General features: G+C 38.8%; 1 protein-coding gene across 1 annotated transcript in view; it reads left to right on the forward strand.

The window, feature by feature from the left end:
- LOC125101311 (nuclear envelope pore membrane protein POM 121-like) overlaps nt 1-17,935 on the forward strand; it is a 29,254-nt gene extending 11,319 nt beyond the window's left edge. The window contains exon 2 of the mRNA XM_047731872.1: nt 17,768-17,935. Within this exon, the coding sequence (XP_047587828.1) occupies nt 17,768-17,771 (4 nt within the window). The 3' untranslated portion in view covers nt 17,772-17,935. The remainder of the gene's footprint in view (nt 1-17,767) is intronic.
- The last annotated feature ends 303 nt before the right edge of the window (nt 17,936-18,238 follow it).

Raw genomic sequence — 18,238 nt, forward strand, 5'->3', positions numbered from 1 at the left:
CCTCCTGGTCTCCGGCCCGGAGGAGCCAAGAGCCCGGGGCCCCACTCCTCAGTGAGCACTCAGAGAACAGCGCCCAATGACTCCCGTCACCCTGGCCTCCGGCCACGCTCCGAGCTGACCGAGCCTGCGACAGGTTCAAGGCAACCCCGAGCTGAGAGTCACTCCTCGGCTCTGTCTCTGTAGCCGGCTTCCCTGTTCTAATACCGGTAAGCTCTGCGACACTCAGACACCCCCGATCCTTCTGCGACCCTGCGGGACCTGAGGCCGCGCTGACCCCGCCTGGGCTTCACCCCAGTTAAGCCTCTGGAGCGATGTCCCTCAGCGGAACAGACTTTTAAAAGTCCTGATTTTGTGCTCCGTTGCTCCGCCGCTCGCCGGGAGCCGGCCCCTCCCCCCGCGGTCTAACTTCCCGTCGCTTTGGATTCACTTCTCCGCCAGTCCTACCTTTCAGAAAGTGGTTGATTTTCTGTTTCCAGAATTGCTGTTCTTCTTCTCTTCAATCTCCCGTTGGATTTGTAGGTGTTTGCAATCTTTAGATAAGCTATTTAGCTGATCTCCCGCTACCCGAAGTAGTCGCAGCCTGCTACTTCTCCGCCATCTTGACTCCTCCCTCAATTGTGTTGATTTTTTAAAGAAATAAAATTTCATGGTTTTTGCTTCCTCTGCCATTTTGCTGTTTTCTATACTTGTTAATTTAGTTTCCAATATTTATTATTTAATTCTTTCTGCTTCCTTTGGGTTTGCTCTCCTTTACAAGTTACTTCTTTACAAGTTTCTTAAGATGGAAGATTAGGGATTTGAGACCTTTCTCTTTTCTAATTTAGGTATTTTAAGCTACAAATTCCCCCTTTACTGGCACTAGAAAAATGTTGATTCTATGTTTGGATGACACTCAGTTCAATATATGTTCTAATTTTTCTTTTGATTTTTTTCTTTGACCCATAGTTTATAAGTATGTTCTTGAATTTCCAAATATTTGAAGAGTTTTACACATTTCTTTCTGGTTTTGATTTATAATTATATTCTACTGTGGCCTTAAGCCTACATTTAATGATTTTTTTTAAGATTTTATTTTATTTATTTAACAGAGACCACAAGTAGGCAGAGAAGGAGGGAAGCAGGCTCCCTGCTGAGCAGAGAGCCCTATGTGGGGCTTGATCCCAGGACCCTGGGATCATGACCTGAGCTGAAGGCAGAGGCTTTAACCCACTGAGCCACCCAGGTGCCCCCTACATTTAATGATTTAAATCCTTTTATATTTGTTGAGACATTTTTATGGGCAACCATATGCTCTATTTTGGAAAATGTTCCACAGATCCTTAAAAAAAAGGTATATTCTGCTATTGGGGGCAGTGTTCAATCAATGTCAAGTCAAGTTTTTGGACAGTGCTGTTGAAGTCTTTTGATTCTTACTAATTTCCTGTCCAAATTTTCTATCAGCTATTGAGAATGGAGTTTTATGATACTTAACTATAGTTGTCTTATTGTCTATTTTCACTATGAAATGTCCCTCTTTCTTCCTTTTTTTTTTTTTAAGATTTATTAATTTATTTTAGAGAGAGCATATGCACGTAAGTGGGGGGAAGGGCAGAGGGAGAGAATCTTCAAGTAGACTCCCCACTGAGTGCAGAGCCTGTCATGGGGTTCAGTCTCAGGACCAATGAGATCATGACCTGAGCCCAAGCCAAGAGTTGGATGCTCAACTGACTGATCTGTCCATGTGCCCCTGGTCCATGGCCTCTTTCTCCCTGGTAATATTTTTAGCCTTAAGGTCAGCTTTGTCATATATTGCTACGGTTGCTACAGCTCTTTCATGGATATTGTTTGCAATTAATATCTTTTTCCATTCTCTTAATTTTCACTTATTTGTATATCTGAATCTGAACTGTATCTCTTAGAGTCAGCATATAATTCAGTATTGCTTTTAAAAATCCAGGCTCTGCCCTTTTATTTGGGCATTTTAATCTATTCACATTTATTATTTTAATTATTGTCATGGTTGGATTTACTTTTTCCATTTTGCAACTTATTTTCTATTTGTCTCATTTGTGTTTTTTGTTTTGTTTTTGTTTTTTGCTTTCCTGTTCCTCCTTTACTACCTTTGTTTATGTTAAATAGATTTTTTTTTAGTGCATCACTTTAATCTCTCTTCCCCCTTTACTTTTTACTATTTTTTAAAAGTTATTTTCATAGTGGTTGCTCTAAGAATTGCAATATGCATCTTAAATTTTTAAGTATCTACTTAAGGACATGCAGATGGCAAATAAACACATAAAAAGACGTTTCATGTCTTTAGCTAGTAGGGAAATGCAAATTAAAACCACAATGATCTATCACTACACACCTATCAGAATGCCTAAAGTAAGTAGTGATAATATCAAATGCTGGTGAGGATGCAGAGAAACTAGGTCATTCATACATTGCTAGTCAAAATGCAAAATGATACAGCCACCCTGGTATTAAGGAGGGCACTTGTTGTGATGAGAACTGGGTGTTATATGCAAGTGAGGAATCACTAAATTCTACACCTAAAACAAATCTTACCATATATGCTAACTAACAAGAATTTAAATTAAAAATGCAAAAACATGATACAGTCACTCTGGAAAACAGTTTGGCAGTTCTTTTGAAAACCAAAAGTGGACTTACCATTTGACTGAGCAATTGCACTTGTGGGCATTTGTCACAAAGAAATGAAAACTTATTTCCATGGGGAAGCTTGTTCATCAATGTTTATAGCAGATTTATTCCTGATATTCCCAAACTGGAAACTACCAATAGTGAATAGTTAAAGAACTATGTACAGTCATACTATGAAATACCATTCATCAAGAAGAAGAAATGAACTATTGATATGCACAATGTAGATGGACCTCAAGAGAATTATGATGAGAGAATAAAACCAATACCCAAAGGTTACATAACATATGATTCCATTTATGTAACATTCTTGAAATAACAAAAGTATAGAAATAAGAGAACAGTTTAGTAGTTGACAAGGGTTAGGCATGAGGGGGGGAGTGGATATATATGGCTATGAAGAGATGTCACAAGGGAGGCTTTTGGTGATGGATTAGTTCTGTATATTGCTGTGGTGGTTACACAAATCTGCATGTAATAGAACTGCATAGAAGTAAAACACAAATTCATGTAAAATTGTGAAATCTGAATAAACTCTAGATTGTACCAATAAAATTTTCCTTGTTTTTATGTTGTACTGTAGTTATAAAAGATATTGTCATTGAGAGAAGCTGGCTGAAGGATACTTTGCTCCCTGATTTCCTGCAGATAAAAAATTATATAAAAATAAAATTTAAGGGGCACCTGGGTGACTCAGTCAGCTAAGTGTCTGCCTTTGGCTCAGGTCATGAACCCAGGGTCCTGGGATCGAGCCCCACATTGGGCTCCTCCCTCTCCCTCTGAATGTTACTTTCCCTGCTTGTGCTCTCTCTCTCAAATAAATAAGATCTTTAAATAATTTTTTGATTTTTAACTAATAATATACTACAGGAAATGTATGGGAGATCCTGTGTACTTTTCACCCAGTGTTAGTGTTGTAAATAACTATACCACAATATAAAAAAACAGGAAATTGACATTGGTACAATCCACAAAGCTTATTGATATTTCACCAATTATACATGAATTAGTTGTGTGTGTATATATATATATAGGTCTATTCAGTTATAGCACGTGAGCTTTATGTAAACGGCACATCTAACATACAAACTGCACCATTACCACAAGACTATCGTGCTACACCTTAATGTCACCCCACCTCATCCCTAACCCCTGTAAACCACTGATCTGTTCTCCATTTGTATAATTGTAATTTCCAAATGTTAGATAAGTGGAGTCATGCACTATGTATCTCTGATACACCAGCACCACCAAACTATTAACTCAATTATGACACTAGCTACCTGGAGATAGGATTAGAGCCCACGGATTAAAAGTTTAGTATCACAAGACTGTCCCCACTTCAGAATCCATTCACAAGTCCAAATTGTTACTGACCCCCTCCTCAAGTTCAATTAATTTGGTAGAGTGGCTCACAGATCTCAGGGAAACATTTACTTATTTTTACCATTTTGTTTTAAAGGATAAAGGATATGGATGAACATTTAGATGAAGAAGTATATAGGGTTGGCTCCAGAAAGGTCCTGAGTGCAGTAGCTTCTGTCCCCCTAGCATGTGCCACCTTCCAGGCATATGATGTGTTCACCAAACTGGAAACTCTCCAAATCCTGCCCTCTTGGATTTTTAATGGAGACTTCATTACATTGGAATAATTGAGTAAATCATTGGCCATTAGTGATTGAACTCAGTCTCTAGCCCCTCTCCCCTCCCTAGTGGTCAGGGGATGAGGATGAAAGTTCTAACACCCTGGCAGCCAGCCTCTACTCTTAGATTACTTAAGAACTTTCCAAAAGTCACTTCCTTAACATACTAACGTGTGGTGGGAAGGGGCTTGTTACGAATAACAAAACATTCTTTCACCTTTATTGCCCTGATGCTATTTCAGGAACTGAAGACAAAAGACAAAACATAACAAAAGATGCTCCCATTACCCTTTTTACTTAGGAAACCCAAGGATTTTAGGAACTTTGTGCCAGAAGTAAGACAAAGATCAAATATATGTTTCTTATAAGTCACATCATGATATCTTTTAGAGGCTGGCTTTATTCACTTAGCATAATTTCTTGAGGTTTATTCAAATTGTGTATATCAATAGTCATTCCTTTTTACTGCTAAATCATATTCCATTTTATGGATGTACCACAGTTTGACTATTCACTCATTGAAAAATCTTTGGGTAAAAGAGGTAAAGGATCTGTACTCGAGGAGCTACAGAACACTCATGAAAGAAATTGAAGAAGACACAAAAAGATGGAAGACCATTCCATGCTCATGGATTGGAAGAATAAACATTGTGAAAATGTCTATACTGCCTAGAGCAATCTATACTTTCAATGCCATTCCAATCAAAATTCCACTGGCATTTTTCAAAGAGCTGGAGCAAACAATCCTAAAATTTGTATGGAATCAGAAGAAAGCCCAAATTGCTAAGGAAATGTTGAAAAAGAAAGACAAAACTGGGGGCATCACGTTACCTGATTTCAAGCTTAACTACAAAGCTGTGATCACCAAGACAGCATGTTACCAGCATAAAAACAGACACATAGACCAGTGAAACAGTAGAGAGTCCAGATATGGACCCTCAACTCTATGGTCAAATAATCTTTGACAAAGCAAGAATAAATATACAGTGGAAAAAAGACAGTCTCTTCAATAAATGGTGCTGGGAAAACTGGACAGCTATATGTAGAAGAATGAAACTCAACCATTCTCTTACACCATACACAAAGATAAACTTGAAATGGATAAAAGACCTCAATGTGAGGCAGGAATCCATCAGAATCCTAGAGGAGAACATAGGCAGTAACCTCTCCAACATCGGCCACAGCAACTTCTTTCAAGATATGTCTCCAAAAGCAAAGGAACAAAAGTGAAAATGAATTTTTGAGACTTTGTCAAGATCAAAAGCTTCTGCACAGCAAAGGAAACAGTCAGTAAAACAAAGGAGCAACCCATGGAATGGGAGAAAAAATTTGCAAATGACAATACAGACAAAGGGTTTATATCCAGGATCTATAAAGAACTCCTCAAACTCGACACACAAAACAGATAATCATGTCAAAAAATGGGCAGAAGACATGAACAGACACTTCCCAATGAAGACATACAAAGGGCTATCAGACACGTGAAAAAATGTTCATCATCACTAGCCATCAGGGAGATTCAAATCAAAACCACATTGAGATACCACCTTACACCAATTAGAATGGCCAAAATTAACAAGACAGTAAACAACGTGTGTTGGAGAGAATGTGGAGAAAGGGGAACTCTCTTACACTGTTGGTGGGAATGCAAGTTGGTGCAGCCACTTTGGAAAACAGTGTGGAGATTCCTTTGGAAATTAAAAATAGAGCTTCTCTATTACCCTGCAATTGCACTATGGGTATTTACCCCAAAGATACAGATGTAGTGAAAAGAAGGGCCATCTGTACCCCAATGTTCATAGCAGCAATGGCCACGGTCGCCAAACTGTGGAAAGAACCAAGATGCCCTTCAACGGACAAGGAAGATGTGGTCCATATAAACTATGGAGTATTGTGCCTCCATCAGAAAGGATGAATACCCAACATTTGTATCAACATGGACAGGACTGGAAAAGATTATGCTGAGTGAAATAAGTCAAGCAGAGAGAGTCAATTATCCGATGGTTTCATTTATTTGTGGAGCATAAGAAATAACATGGAGGACATGGGGAGATGGAGAGGAGAAGGGAGTTGGGGGAAATTGGAGGGGGAGAAGAACCATGAGAGACTATGGACTCTGAAAAATAATCTGAAGGTTTTGGAGGGGCGGGGGGTGGAAGATTGGGTGAGCCTGGTGGTGGGTATTGCGGAGGGCACGTATTGCATGGAGCACTGGGTGTGGTGCATAAACAATGAATTCTGGAACACTGGAAAGAAATTTAAAAAATAAATAAAAATTAAAAAAAGAAAAAAAGAAAAATCTTTGGGTAGTTTCCAGTTTAAGGTTATCAGGAATAAAGCTGCTATAAACATTTATAAATAAGTTTCTTCATGAGAAGAGCTAAGATGACAGAGTAGTAGCAGGACCCTATGCTTGTATCATTCCTGGAACACAGCTGGATAATGATAAAATCATTCTGAACAACCAAGAAATTGATCTGAGGGTTGACAGAACAAACTGCACAACTAGAGGGAGAGAGAAGGCCACACCATGGAAGGTAGGATGTATGAAGACATGATTTGGGGAAGAAAAGGCCTGTGGGTGCTGTGGAGGGGAGGGAGCCCTGATCACAGAGAGAGGTAAGAAAGAAGAGGAGGGAGAGGAGCGCATAAAGATCACACAAGGAAAATAATTTCCCAGTGCCACCAACTGGGAAAAGGAGTGGGGCTGATTATTATGAGTTTTTACCATCAGCAGAGCTCAAAGACTGGTTTTAGAGATCCACACGCTGGCTGGTGTTGAATCTGGTGGGTGCTGCAGTGCTCTTGTGGAAAAGGAGGGTAGAGACCCAGAAGCAGATCTGGGGATCCCCTGGGACACACTGGGAGAGAGAGTTCCCCGTTCTTGGAGTGCACCTGGGAGAGGTGTCATTGCTCTGAGGGGACAAAAGAACTGGCAGGTGACATTGAACTCTCCTACCCCTTAGCACTGGGGCAGAGATACCAGCTCAGGGTGGCTAACCTGGACATTGGTTTTTTGCTGTGCTTTGCTCTAAACTCCAAGCTCCAGTGTGTTGGTGCAATGGCCCTTCTGGGACAAACCTGCCCTAACTCCAGAGTGGCAAGACTTTTTCCCAGAGGACTGGTGTGGGTCTGTGCCACAATAAGTCCCTAAAATTTTGAGTTTTAAAACTCATCTGGTGAAAGCAGGTATCTGAGGGATGCCTGGGACATATGAGGGGAGATTGTTTGCTCTTCTGCTAGGGCTTCTGGACATCAACAGGAGCAAATTCCCCTCTCTGGGGACAAAGAAAGGGCTGGTACCATTTTTTTCTCCCCTCTCCATCAGCATGGACTGACTTCAGTGAGCAGGACAGCACCAACAATGGAGATCTGAGCCTCTTACACAAAGCCATGTCCTCCTGCATTCAGCAGGCGCTTCTTTACTAGGGTAAGTTTGCCTGGGAACCAGAGCAGAGGTCCCCTCCCCCAGAAGACCAGTACAAACCCTCTGCATGCACCAAGTCTACCGACCATAGAGTGCTATAAAGCTTTAGCTTTAGTGGAACTAGCATCAGATCTCTCTTAACAAGCAGACCAGAGCACACCTAGTTAAAACTCATCACACTCTGGACAAGGTCCCAAAACTCCCCACTGTAGGCAAGGAGAAACTCTGCAGAGGGTTGACCTGAGGGAAAGAGCAGGCAAAACACAGTAGCAGAGTGCACATAGAATATACCAGATACACTTCCCAAAGAACTATGCCCTGGACAGTATATGACCTCTCCTTAAAAAGCCATTATTCTCTTGAGCAAGAAATATAACAGGCTTTCCTAACACAAAGAAGGGAACAGAAACCTAGACAAAATGCCAAGATGGAAGAATTTATCCCAAAAGAAAGAACAAGAAAGGGTCAAGGCCAGGGATCTAATCGAACAGATATAATACGCCTGATCCAGATTTTAAAACAACAATCATAAGGATATTGGTTGGGTTTGAGAAAAGCATAGCGACAAGGGAGTTGCTTACCACAGAGATAAGAGACCCAGAAATTAGTTAGGCCAAAATAAAAAATGCTGTAACTGAAATGTGAAACAGCTGGATGTAGGGATACATGGATGGAAGAAACAGAATATGAATAAGTGATATAGAAGATAAAATTTGGAAAACAATGAAGCTTAAAAGAAGAGGAAAAATATTGGATCACGAATGTAGATTTATGGAACTCAGCAACTCCATAAAGCATAACATTCCTATTACAGCAGTCCCAGAAGGAGAAGAGAGGGAAAAAGGGGCAGAAGCATTATATTATAGCTAAAAACTTGCCTTATCTTGGGGAGGACACAGACATCAGATCTAGGAGACACAGAGAATTCCCATCAAAATCAACAAGAGCAGGCCAATATGAAGACATATCATAGTAAAATTTGTAAAATATAGAGATAAGGAAAAAGTCCTAAAAGCAGCAAGACAAAAGAAATCCCTAAATTATAAAGGAAGACAAATAAGATTAGTGGTAGATCTCTCCACAGAAACTTGGCAGGTCAGATAGAAGTGGCATGATATATTCAACATGCTGAAGAGGAAAAATAAGCAACCAAGAATACTCTATCCTTTCATTCAGGACAGAAGGAGAGATAAAGAAGTTCCCAGGCAAAAATTAAAGGCGTTCATGACCACTAAACCAGCCCTGCAAAAAATATTAAAGGGGACCATGTTAGTGGGAGAGAAAGACCAAAAGTGACAAAGACCAGAAAGGAACAGAGACAATCTACAGGAACAGTGAATTTACAGGTAATACAATGGTACTAAGTTCATATTTTTCAATAAGCACCCTAAATGTAAATGGATTAAATGCTACAACCAAAAGATACAGGGTATCATAATTGATAAAAAAAAATGACCCATCTATATGCTGCCCATAAGAGACTCATTTTGGACTTAAAGACCAGCAGATTGAAAGTGAGGGGATGGAGGGGCGCCTGGGTGGCTCAGTGGGTTAAGCCGCTGCCTTCGGCTCAGGTCATGATCTCAGAGTCCTGGGATCGAGCCCCGCATCGGGCTCTCTGCTCAGCGGGGAGCCTGCTTCCTCCTCTCTCTCTGCCTGCCTCTCTGCCTGCTTGTGATCTCTCTGTCAAATAAATAAAAATAAAATCTTAAAAAAAAAAAAAAAAAAAAGAAAGTGAGGGGATGGAGAACCATCCATCATGGTAATGGATGTCAAAAGAAAACCAGAGTAGCCAGACTTATTGTCATTGTTTAAAGAACTAGAACAAACAATCCTAAAATTTGTATGGAACTACAAAAGACCCTGAATACCAAAGCAATCTTGAAAAAGAAAAACAAAATTGGAGGTATCACAATTCCATACTTCCAAGTTATATGACAAAGCTGTAGTCACCAACAGTGTGGTACTGGCACAAAAAATAGACACATTGATCAATGGAACAAAATAGAAAGCCCAGAAGTAAACCCATAATTTTACGGCCAATTAATCTTCAACAACTGAGGCAAGACTATTCATTGGGAAAAAGACAATCTCTTCAACAAAAGATGTTGGGAAAACTGGACAGCTACATGCAGAAGAATGAAACTGGACGGCTTTCTGACACCATACACAAAAGCAAACTCAGAATGGATTAAGAATTTAAATGTGAGACCTGAAACCATAAAAATCCTTGATGAGAACACAGGCAATAATTTCTCTGACATTGGTCATAATGACATCTTTCTAGATAAGTCTCCTGAGCAAGGGAAATAAAAGTAAAAGTGAACTTTTGGGACTACATCAAAATAAAAAGATACAGCAAAGGAAACCACCAACAAAACTAAATGACAACCTATGGGATGGGAGAAGATATTTACAAATGACTTATCTGATAAAGGGTTAGATTATATTCAAAATATATAGAGAATGAATATAATCCAACACTCAGAAAACAAATAATCTAACTTAAAAATGGTCACAAGACATGAAAAGACATTTCCCCAAAGAAGATGTACTGATGTCCAAGAAACCATGAAGCCATGTTCGAAATCACGCATCATCTAGGAAATGGAAATCAAAACCACAATGATATCACCTTGCACCTGTCAGAATGGCTAAAGTAAAAAACACAAGAAACAACAATGGTTGGTGAGGATGTGCAGAAAAGGGAATCCCCATGCACTTGGTGGGAAGCTGATACAGCCACTGTGGATAATAGTATGGAGAGTCCTTAAAAAACTAAAACCAGAACCATCCTATGATCCAACAATCACATTATAGGGTTTTACCCAAGAACTACAAAAACACTAATTCAAAGGGATACATGCATCCCTATGTTTAGTGCAGCATTATTTACAATAGTAAAACCATAGAAAACCTAATTGCCCACCGATAGATGAATGGATAAGAGAGATGTGGGTGGGAGAATGGGTGAAATAGGTAAAGGGATTAAGAGATACATCTCTCTCTTATTTTTCAAAGATTTATTTATTTATTGGAGACAGCCAATGTGGGAGGGCCAGAAGGAGAAGGAGAGAGAAAATCCCAAGCCGACTCCACACTGAGCCCTGAGCCTGAGGTGGGGCTCCATCTCAGGACCTTGACCATGAATTGAGGTGAAATCAAGAGTTGGAGAGCCTTGCTGGAGGGGCAATGGTGGACAGGATTTTGGATCTAGGGAACAGAAAATAATCCACTTGTGCCAGATGAATGACCTTGGCCAAACCAGTTTAATTCTGCCAGGCTACATTTTGGCATCCAAAAATTGGATATAGCTACCTGAAAGCCTCATGTGAGGTGAATATGTATTCCTCTGTGAAAGGTTTGTTGGTTTTTAAATAGATAGCACTGTGTAAATGTAGGCTATTGTTTTGTACTGCCAATTGCCAAATATACTACTTAATTCTATCCAACTACACAAACCAGTATAGACTGCCAATGGTCTTTTCAATAGTCAAAGATTTATGAATAAAGTGATTTTCCTAAAAAAAAAAAGAGTTGGACGCTTTAATTGACTGAGCCACCCAGGTGCCCTTAAGAGTACACACTGAGCACTGAATAGTATATGGAATTGTTGAATTACTATATTGTACACTTGAAACAAATATAACACTGTATGTTATCTACACCGGAATTAAAAAAAAATTAAAAGAATCCAACAAACAAAACAACCTATAAATGAATTCAGGAAGAACTGACATCTTTATTATGTTGAGATTTTTGGTCCTCGCATGTGGTATGTCTCTCCAAAAACTTAGGTCATTTTTGATTTCTTTCATTTGCATTTTGTAATTTTTATCACACAGATCCTGTTCATATTTTGTTAGATTTATACCTGAGGATTTCATTTTCTCCGAAGCAATTACAAGTGGTATTGTGGCTTTGCTTTTGGTTTCTACCTATTCATCATCAGTATATAAAAATGCAATTCATCTTTGTGTATTTATCTAGTATCTTGAGAGCAGGCCAAGCTTAATAATTTGGTTTAGGGGCATTTATTTTGCAGATTCTCCTGGGATTTTCTACACAGACCATCATGCCATTTGGAAATGGATTTATTTTTCCTTTTCAATCAATATCCCTTCTATTGCTTTTAAGTGCCTTATTACAGTGGCTAGAACTTTCCATGTCAAATAATAATGAGAGCCAAAATTCTTGCCTTGTTCCCAATCTTCGAGGAAAAGCATTCAGCCTTTTACCATTAATTATGATGTTGGTTGTAGATTTTTTTTTTTGTAAGCTATTCTTTATGAGGTTGGGGATGACCATTTCTATTCCTACTGTAGTAAGATTTTTTAAAATCAGGAATATGGCTGTTGAATTTTGTTAAGTACTTTTTTGTGCCAACCGATATGATCATACAAGATTTTTCTTCTTTGGCCTGTGTAGATATGGTGGATTATATTGATTGGTGTTAGAATAATGAACCAGTCTTGCATACATGGAATAAATTAAATTCCACTTCTTCATGATGTATTACTATTATTATTAAAGATTTATTTATTTATTTATCAGAGAGAGAGAGAGAGAGAGAGAGAGAGAGCATGCACAAGCAGGCAGAGAGGCAGGCAGAGGCAGATAGTGAAGCAGACTCCCTGCAGAGCAAGGAGCCCAATGCGGGGCTCCATTCCAGGACCATGGGATCATGGCCTGAGCCTAAGGCAGCGGCTTAACTGACTGAGCCACCCAGCTGTCCCTTCATGATGTTATTATTTGTATACATTGTTGGATTTGATTTGCTATAATTTTGTTAAAGATTTTTGTACCTACATCCATGAGAGATTTGGTCTTTTATGTACTGTATTTATCTGATTTTGGTATCACACTCACAACACTGGCTGCAAAAAACAATTTGAAAAATATTCTCTTCTTATATTTTATGGATAATATTGTACAAAATTGGGATTAATTCTTCCTCAAATATTTGGTAAAATACTCCAGTGAAACTATCTGGGCTCAAGGATTTCTCTTGGGGAGATTTATAGTTACAGATCCAACTTTTTAGTTGTTTTAGGAATAGTCATGCTATCTACTTCATCTTGGCTTAATTCAGTTTGTGGTTTTGAAGAATTGCTCCATTCCTTTAAGTTGTCAAATTTATGAGCATAAATTTGTTCATAGTATTCCCTCATTATTCTTTTTATGACTGCAGGATCTGTTGTGATATTTTCTTTAATTACTGATAATTGGTTAATTCCTTATATCAATCTTGATAACATTTGTTGATTTTTTTTTCAGAAAAGTAAGTTTTGTTTAATTAATTTTATCTCTTTTCCTGTTTCAATTTCATTGACTGCTGCTTTTATTTTTATTCATTCCCTTTGCTTGCTTGGTCTTTAATTTTTGTTCTTTCTCTAATTTCTGGAGACAGGAACTTAGATTATTGAGTTCTACTCAGTAAATATAAACATAATATATATATTATATTATATATATATTATATATATTATAAAAATGTAAACAAAAATAAATATAAATATAAACATTTATTGCTTTAAGTACCTCTCTGAGCTCTGTGTTAGCTGCATGCCACAAATTTTGGTACCTTGTGTTTTCAGTTTTATTTTTTGTGGCACTCCCTCTTTGATGCATGCATTATTTAGAAGTATATTGCCTGATTTTCAAATATTCGGAGGTTTTTTTTTTTTTTTGGCTGTCATTCTGTATTTGATTTCTTATTCTCATCTATTATGGTCAGAGAACACTCTATGATTTCTACCCTTTTAAATTTGTTAAGGCGGGGCGCCTGGGTGGCTCAGTGGGTTAAAGCCTCTGCCTTCGGCTCAGGTCATGATCTCAGGGTCCTGGGATCGAGCCCCACATCGGGCTCTCTGCTCAGCAGGGAGCCCACTTCCTCCTCTCTCTGACTGCCTCTCTGCCTACTTGTAATCTCTGTCTGTCAAATAAATAAATAAAATCTTAAAAAAAAATAAATTTGTTAAGGCTTGTTTTAGGACCCTAGATTAAGGATTGTCTTGATAAATATTCTATGGATGTCAGAAAAGAATGTGTGTTTTACTGTCTTGGAAGTTCTATAAATGTCAATCAAATTCTTTTTGTTGATAGCATTGCTAAGTTCCATTTTGCTGATTTTCTGTGTTAATTTTATCAATTGATAAATGAGGACCAAAGTCCCCAACTATACTTGTGGCTTTGTCTATTTCTCCTTTCAACTTTCAGATTTTTGTTTCATGTACCCTGAAGCTTTATTGTTTGGCACATACACATTTAGAGTTGTTGTATCTTCTTATTGGATAGATCCTTTTGTTATTATGTAAGGCACTCCTTGTGGATAGATCCTTTTGTTATTATGTAATGTACCTCTTTGTCCCTTCTAACAGATAAAGCCTACTTTATCTGATATTAATACAGCCTTTCCCGTAGAAAAAATGTTTGCATGCTTTTTTTTTTTTTTTTTTTTTTTACTTTCAGCTTATTTACATCATTTATATCATTATGTTTGAAGTGAGTTTTTGCAGGCAGCATATACTCAGGTCTGCCAAGCTCTTTCAATTTGTGTATTCAGACCATAGGCATTTAAAGTAATTATTGGTATAACAGGGCATGCTTCCGTCATTTTCTTGTTTGTTGTCTGCCCCCTATATTTCTCATTCTTTTGTTTTTTTCCCCTTCCATTCTGTGAGTTACCTGAGCATTTAGAGTTCAATTTTGATTTATTTATAATGTTCTTTAGCACATTACTTTTTCTGTAGTTTTCTTAGTAGTTGCTTGGCATAATCTTATACATGTGCAACCACAGCCTACCGGTGTTGATGTCTTACCATTTTAAGTGAAATGTAGAAACTTGACTTACCTTCTCCCCACTTTTAAAATACAAGTATTTCTACTATATACATTGAGCACCAGATTAGATGATGTTACGTTTGCTCCAACCATAAAATGTGATTAAAGAAACTCATGAGGTAAAGGATTGTGCATTATATTCACTTCTATTTTTACCCATTCTATTTTCTTTTCTGAAGTTCTCAACCTCTCTCTGTTACTATTTTCTTTCTATTTGGAGATCTACCTCTCTGTTAACAATAAATTCTCTTAGTTTTCTTTTGTCTTAGAATATCATTATTATTTCCCATTCATTCCTTTTTTTTTTTTTTGACAGACAGAGATCACAAGTAGGCAGAGAGGCAGGCAGAGAGAGAGAGGAGGAAGCAGGCTCCCTGCCAAGCAGAGAGCCCAATGCGGGGCACGATCCCAGGACCCTGGGATCATGACCTGAGCCGAAGGCAGAGGCTTAACCCATTGAGCCACCCAGGCGCCCCTTCCCATTCATTCCTGAAGGAAGGACATGGGATTCAAAACTAACAGTTTTTTGCTTTCAGCACTTGAAAAATGTGCCATTTCTTTTTGGACTCCATTGTTTTAGATGAGAAATCTGTTGTCATTCAAATTGGCCCTTCTTCCTATGCAATATCTTACTTCTCTCTGGCTTTTTAAAAATTGTTTCCTTGTTAGTTTTCACAAGTTTGTTAGCTTTTAGAAGTTTAATTATGTTGTATGTTGGCATGGATTTTGGGATTTGCTCAGCTTCTTGAATCTGTAAGTTTCTTTCTTGCCAGATTTGCCAATGGGCTTTTCTGCCATTATTTCTTCCAATACATATTCATATCCACACTTTGTCCTCTCCTACTTCTGGGGCTCTCCTAATATGAGTTCTGTGAATGCTAGACCTCCTTTTTCTATAGTTTTTTAAGTTCCAGAGGGTCCTTTGTTTGTTTGTTTGTTTTTGTCAACTATGTTCTCTTTGCTCAGACTGGGTAAATTCTACTGATTTGTTTTCATGTTCATTGATGCTGTTCTCTGTCATCTTCACTTACTATCAAGTCTATCTAGCAAGTTTTAAAATTTTATCACATTTCAGTTGTATTTATGCCATCTGCTTTAAAATCCTTGTCCACTGGGGTTTCTGGGTGCCTTAGTTGGTTGAACATCTGCCTTCAGCTCAGGTCATAGTCCCAGAATCCTGAGACTGAGCCCAGCATCTGGCCCCTGCACCCTGCTTCTCCCTCTCCCTCTGCTGCTCCCTTGCTTGTGCACTCTTTCTCACTTTGTCAAATAAATAAATAAAATCTTAAAAAAAACACACACACACAAACCAACCCAACGAAATCCTTGTCTGACAATCCATATTACTTTTCTTGGTATTGGTGTCAGCCAGTTGTCTTTTCTTAATCAAATTGCGGTTTCACTGGTTTTTGGTATGAGGAATGATTTTTCTGTTATGTCCTCAGTGTTTTTGTCATGATGTTGAGATTCTTTACCCTATTTTAGTCTTCTGTTTAGCAGGTGGTTTTGCTGTTTAGGGTTAACCTTTAGATTCCAGCCTATTTTTCGTGAGCTTGACAGTATAGCTTCAGTCTTGCAATGCTGTTCTGATCTGCTTCATTCTTCTGGGGCTCCAGAGACTCCTGCTCAGTTCCCGCTGGTGTTGTCTGTGGGGACAAGGTGTGTTCAACTGGGTTATTTGGTGTCCTTGGGCCACCTTCTGTTGAAGAGGGGGGTTGGGTCAGAGGCCATTTCTTTTGGGTCTACTTATGCCATGGGTAAAAAAAGGGTAGGGAGACCTAGGGCTTTGCTGCTGCTGCCACCATGGGCAGATGAGGCTGCTTTCTGATGACTCAGTTGTGGAGTGAGGGTTGAATTTCCTCAGTCTCTGTTGGGATTCTCCTTTCTTGTCCTTTGGCCAGTGAAAGCAGGATTTTATTATTGTTATGGTTTTGCATACACCCATTGGTAGTTCCATGTTCCAAGCCTCTCTGACACTAAGTCCTGGATATATATGAGAGATTAAACACACACACACACACACACACACACACACACACACACACACACAGGGAACTCACCACATGTCACTCTTCAAATCATGAGGTTCCTAGTCAGTTCACTTTTATTTTTCCAGACTTTAGAGTGTCTTTTTTCCGTTGTCTGCAATAACAATTTCTGAGGTATTTTGTTGCACTAGAAGGGAGAAGGAGGAAATAGTAAGTTTATATCGTCTTGTTATGGTGTTGGTGTTTCTAACACTGCCTTTGAGGAGAGGCTTTGCTGATCACCTCACTCTGACACTCTGGAAGTCCTATCCCCAAATCAGTTTAATTTTACATTTTCTGACAAAAGTCTCATTTATCCCATACTTGTATCCTCTTCTCAAGGGTCCTAGCACAGTCCCAATACCCCTCAACTATTCCCATGAGTTTTAACTGTTACTTAAAATCTGCTTTTTAAATAGTAAAGAAACTAATTATATTATATAAACATTTGGGGGATCATTTTTTCCTGTATTCCTGGTCTGTTCTCTAGGTTCACCTTTGTTCTTGCTGAAATTATTCTTCAATAATTTCTTCAGTGAGCTGTATGGGAGTAAGTTCTCTTGATTATTTTGTATCTTCAATGACTTTTTTTTTCCCAAAGACTTTATTTATTTATTTGACAGAGATCACAAGTAGTCAGAGAGGGGGGGGGAAGCAGGCTCCCAGGGAGCCTGATGCAGGGCTCGATCCCAGGACCCCGGGCAGAGGCTTTAACCCACTGAGCCACCCAGGCGCCCCTCTTCAATGACTATTTTAGACCTTAATTTTGAAATATAGATAGGTATAAAGTTTTTAGGCTGATACATATATCCCCTGATATATCCCACTGATATATCCCACTGATATATCCCCTGATATCCCACACTGATATATCCCACTGATATATCCCCTGATATCCCACACTGATATTAGGGCATGGTTATCTGAAGACACTATAAGTTTTGAGTCTTTGGGCAAGTACTTTCCCATGGACAAGATTTTGTGTTCTGGTGCCATAGTCAGTAATCGAAATGTGGACTTGTATGTGTTGGGTAAGTTACTAATCCTGTTTCCTTAAAGATAAAAGGGGGATAATCATAAGTAAGAGTTACAGAATGCTTCTATAAGTCTTCCATGATGTCAAGTGCTTTGCCATTATTACCCTTTTTATTCCTCATGTAGTTCACTATTATTTTTGTCTTTTATAGATGATGGAGCTAAGATCCAGAGCAAACTTGAGGACCATGACATCATGACTCTTCTGCATATGAGCTAACCCTCAAATCTGAGTGTCTAGGCTTTACTCTGTGCTTGTAGTGCAATATTACATTCCATGTAGGGTCATTTTGATACTTAAATAAGATAATCATCTAAAGTGCTAACTGTGGTATGTGCCTTTTACTTGTGTTTGGTACATTTTATCCCTTATGACTTCTTCCTCCTCTGCTGGCCATATCTGCGGCCCCACACTCCCTTAGAAAATCCTCCCATTCCCCTTGGCTGTCATGGGAATGCTCATGTATTGGCCGAGGCTGACCAGATAGATGCTTCTCAACTTCTCATTCTTCAAGGCACCAACAGAGGTGCTGGCCTTCACGTAGAGCCCACAGGAAGCACTGCTTCCTTCCCCCAGATCTACTGTCTGTGTCATGACATGGAAGCATCTGCTTTTATGTCCA

The sequence above is a fragment of the Lutra lutra genome, chromosome 5, assembly GCF_902655055.1.
Source record: "Lutra lutra chromosome 5, mLutLut1.2, whole genome shotgun sequence".
Taxonomy (NCBI): Eukaryota; Metazoa; Chordata; class Mammalia; order Carnivora; family Mustelidae; genus Lutra; species Lutra lutra.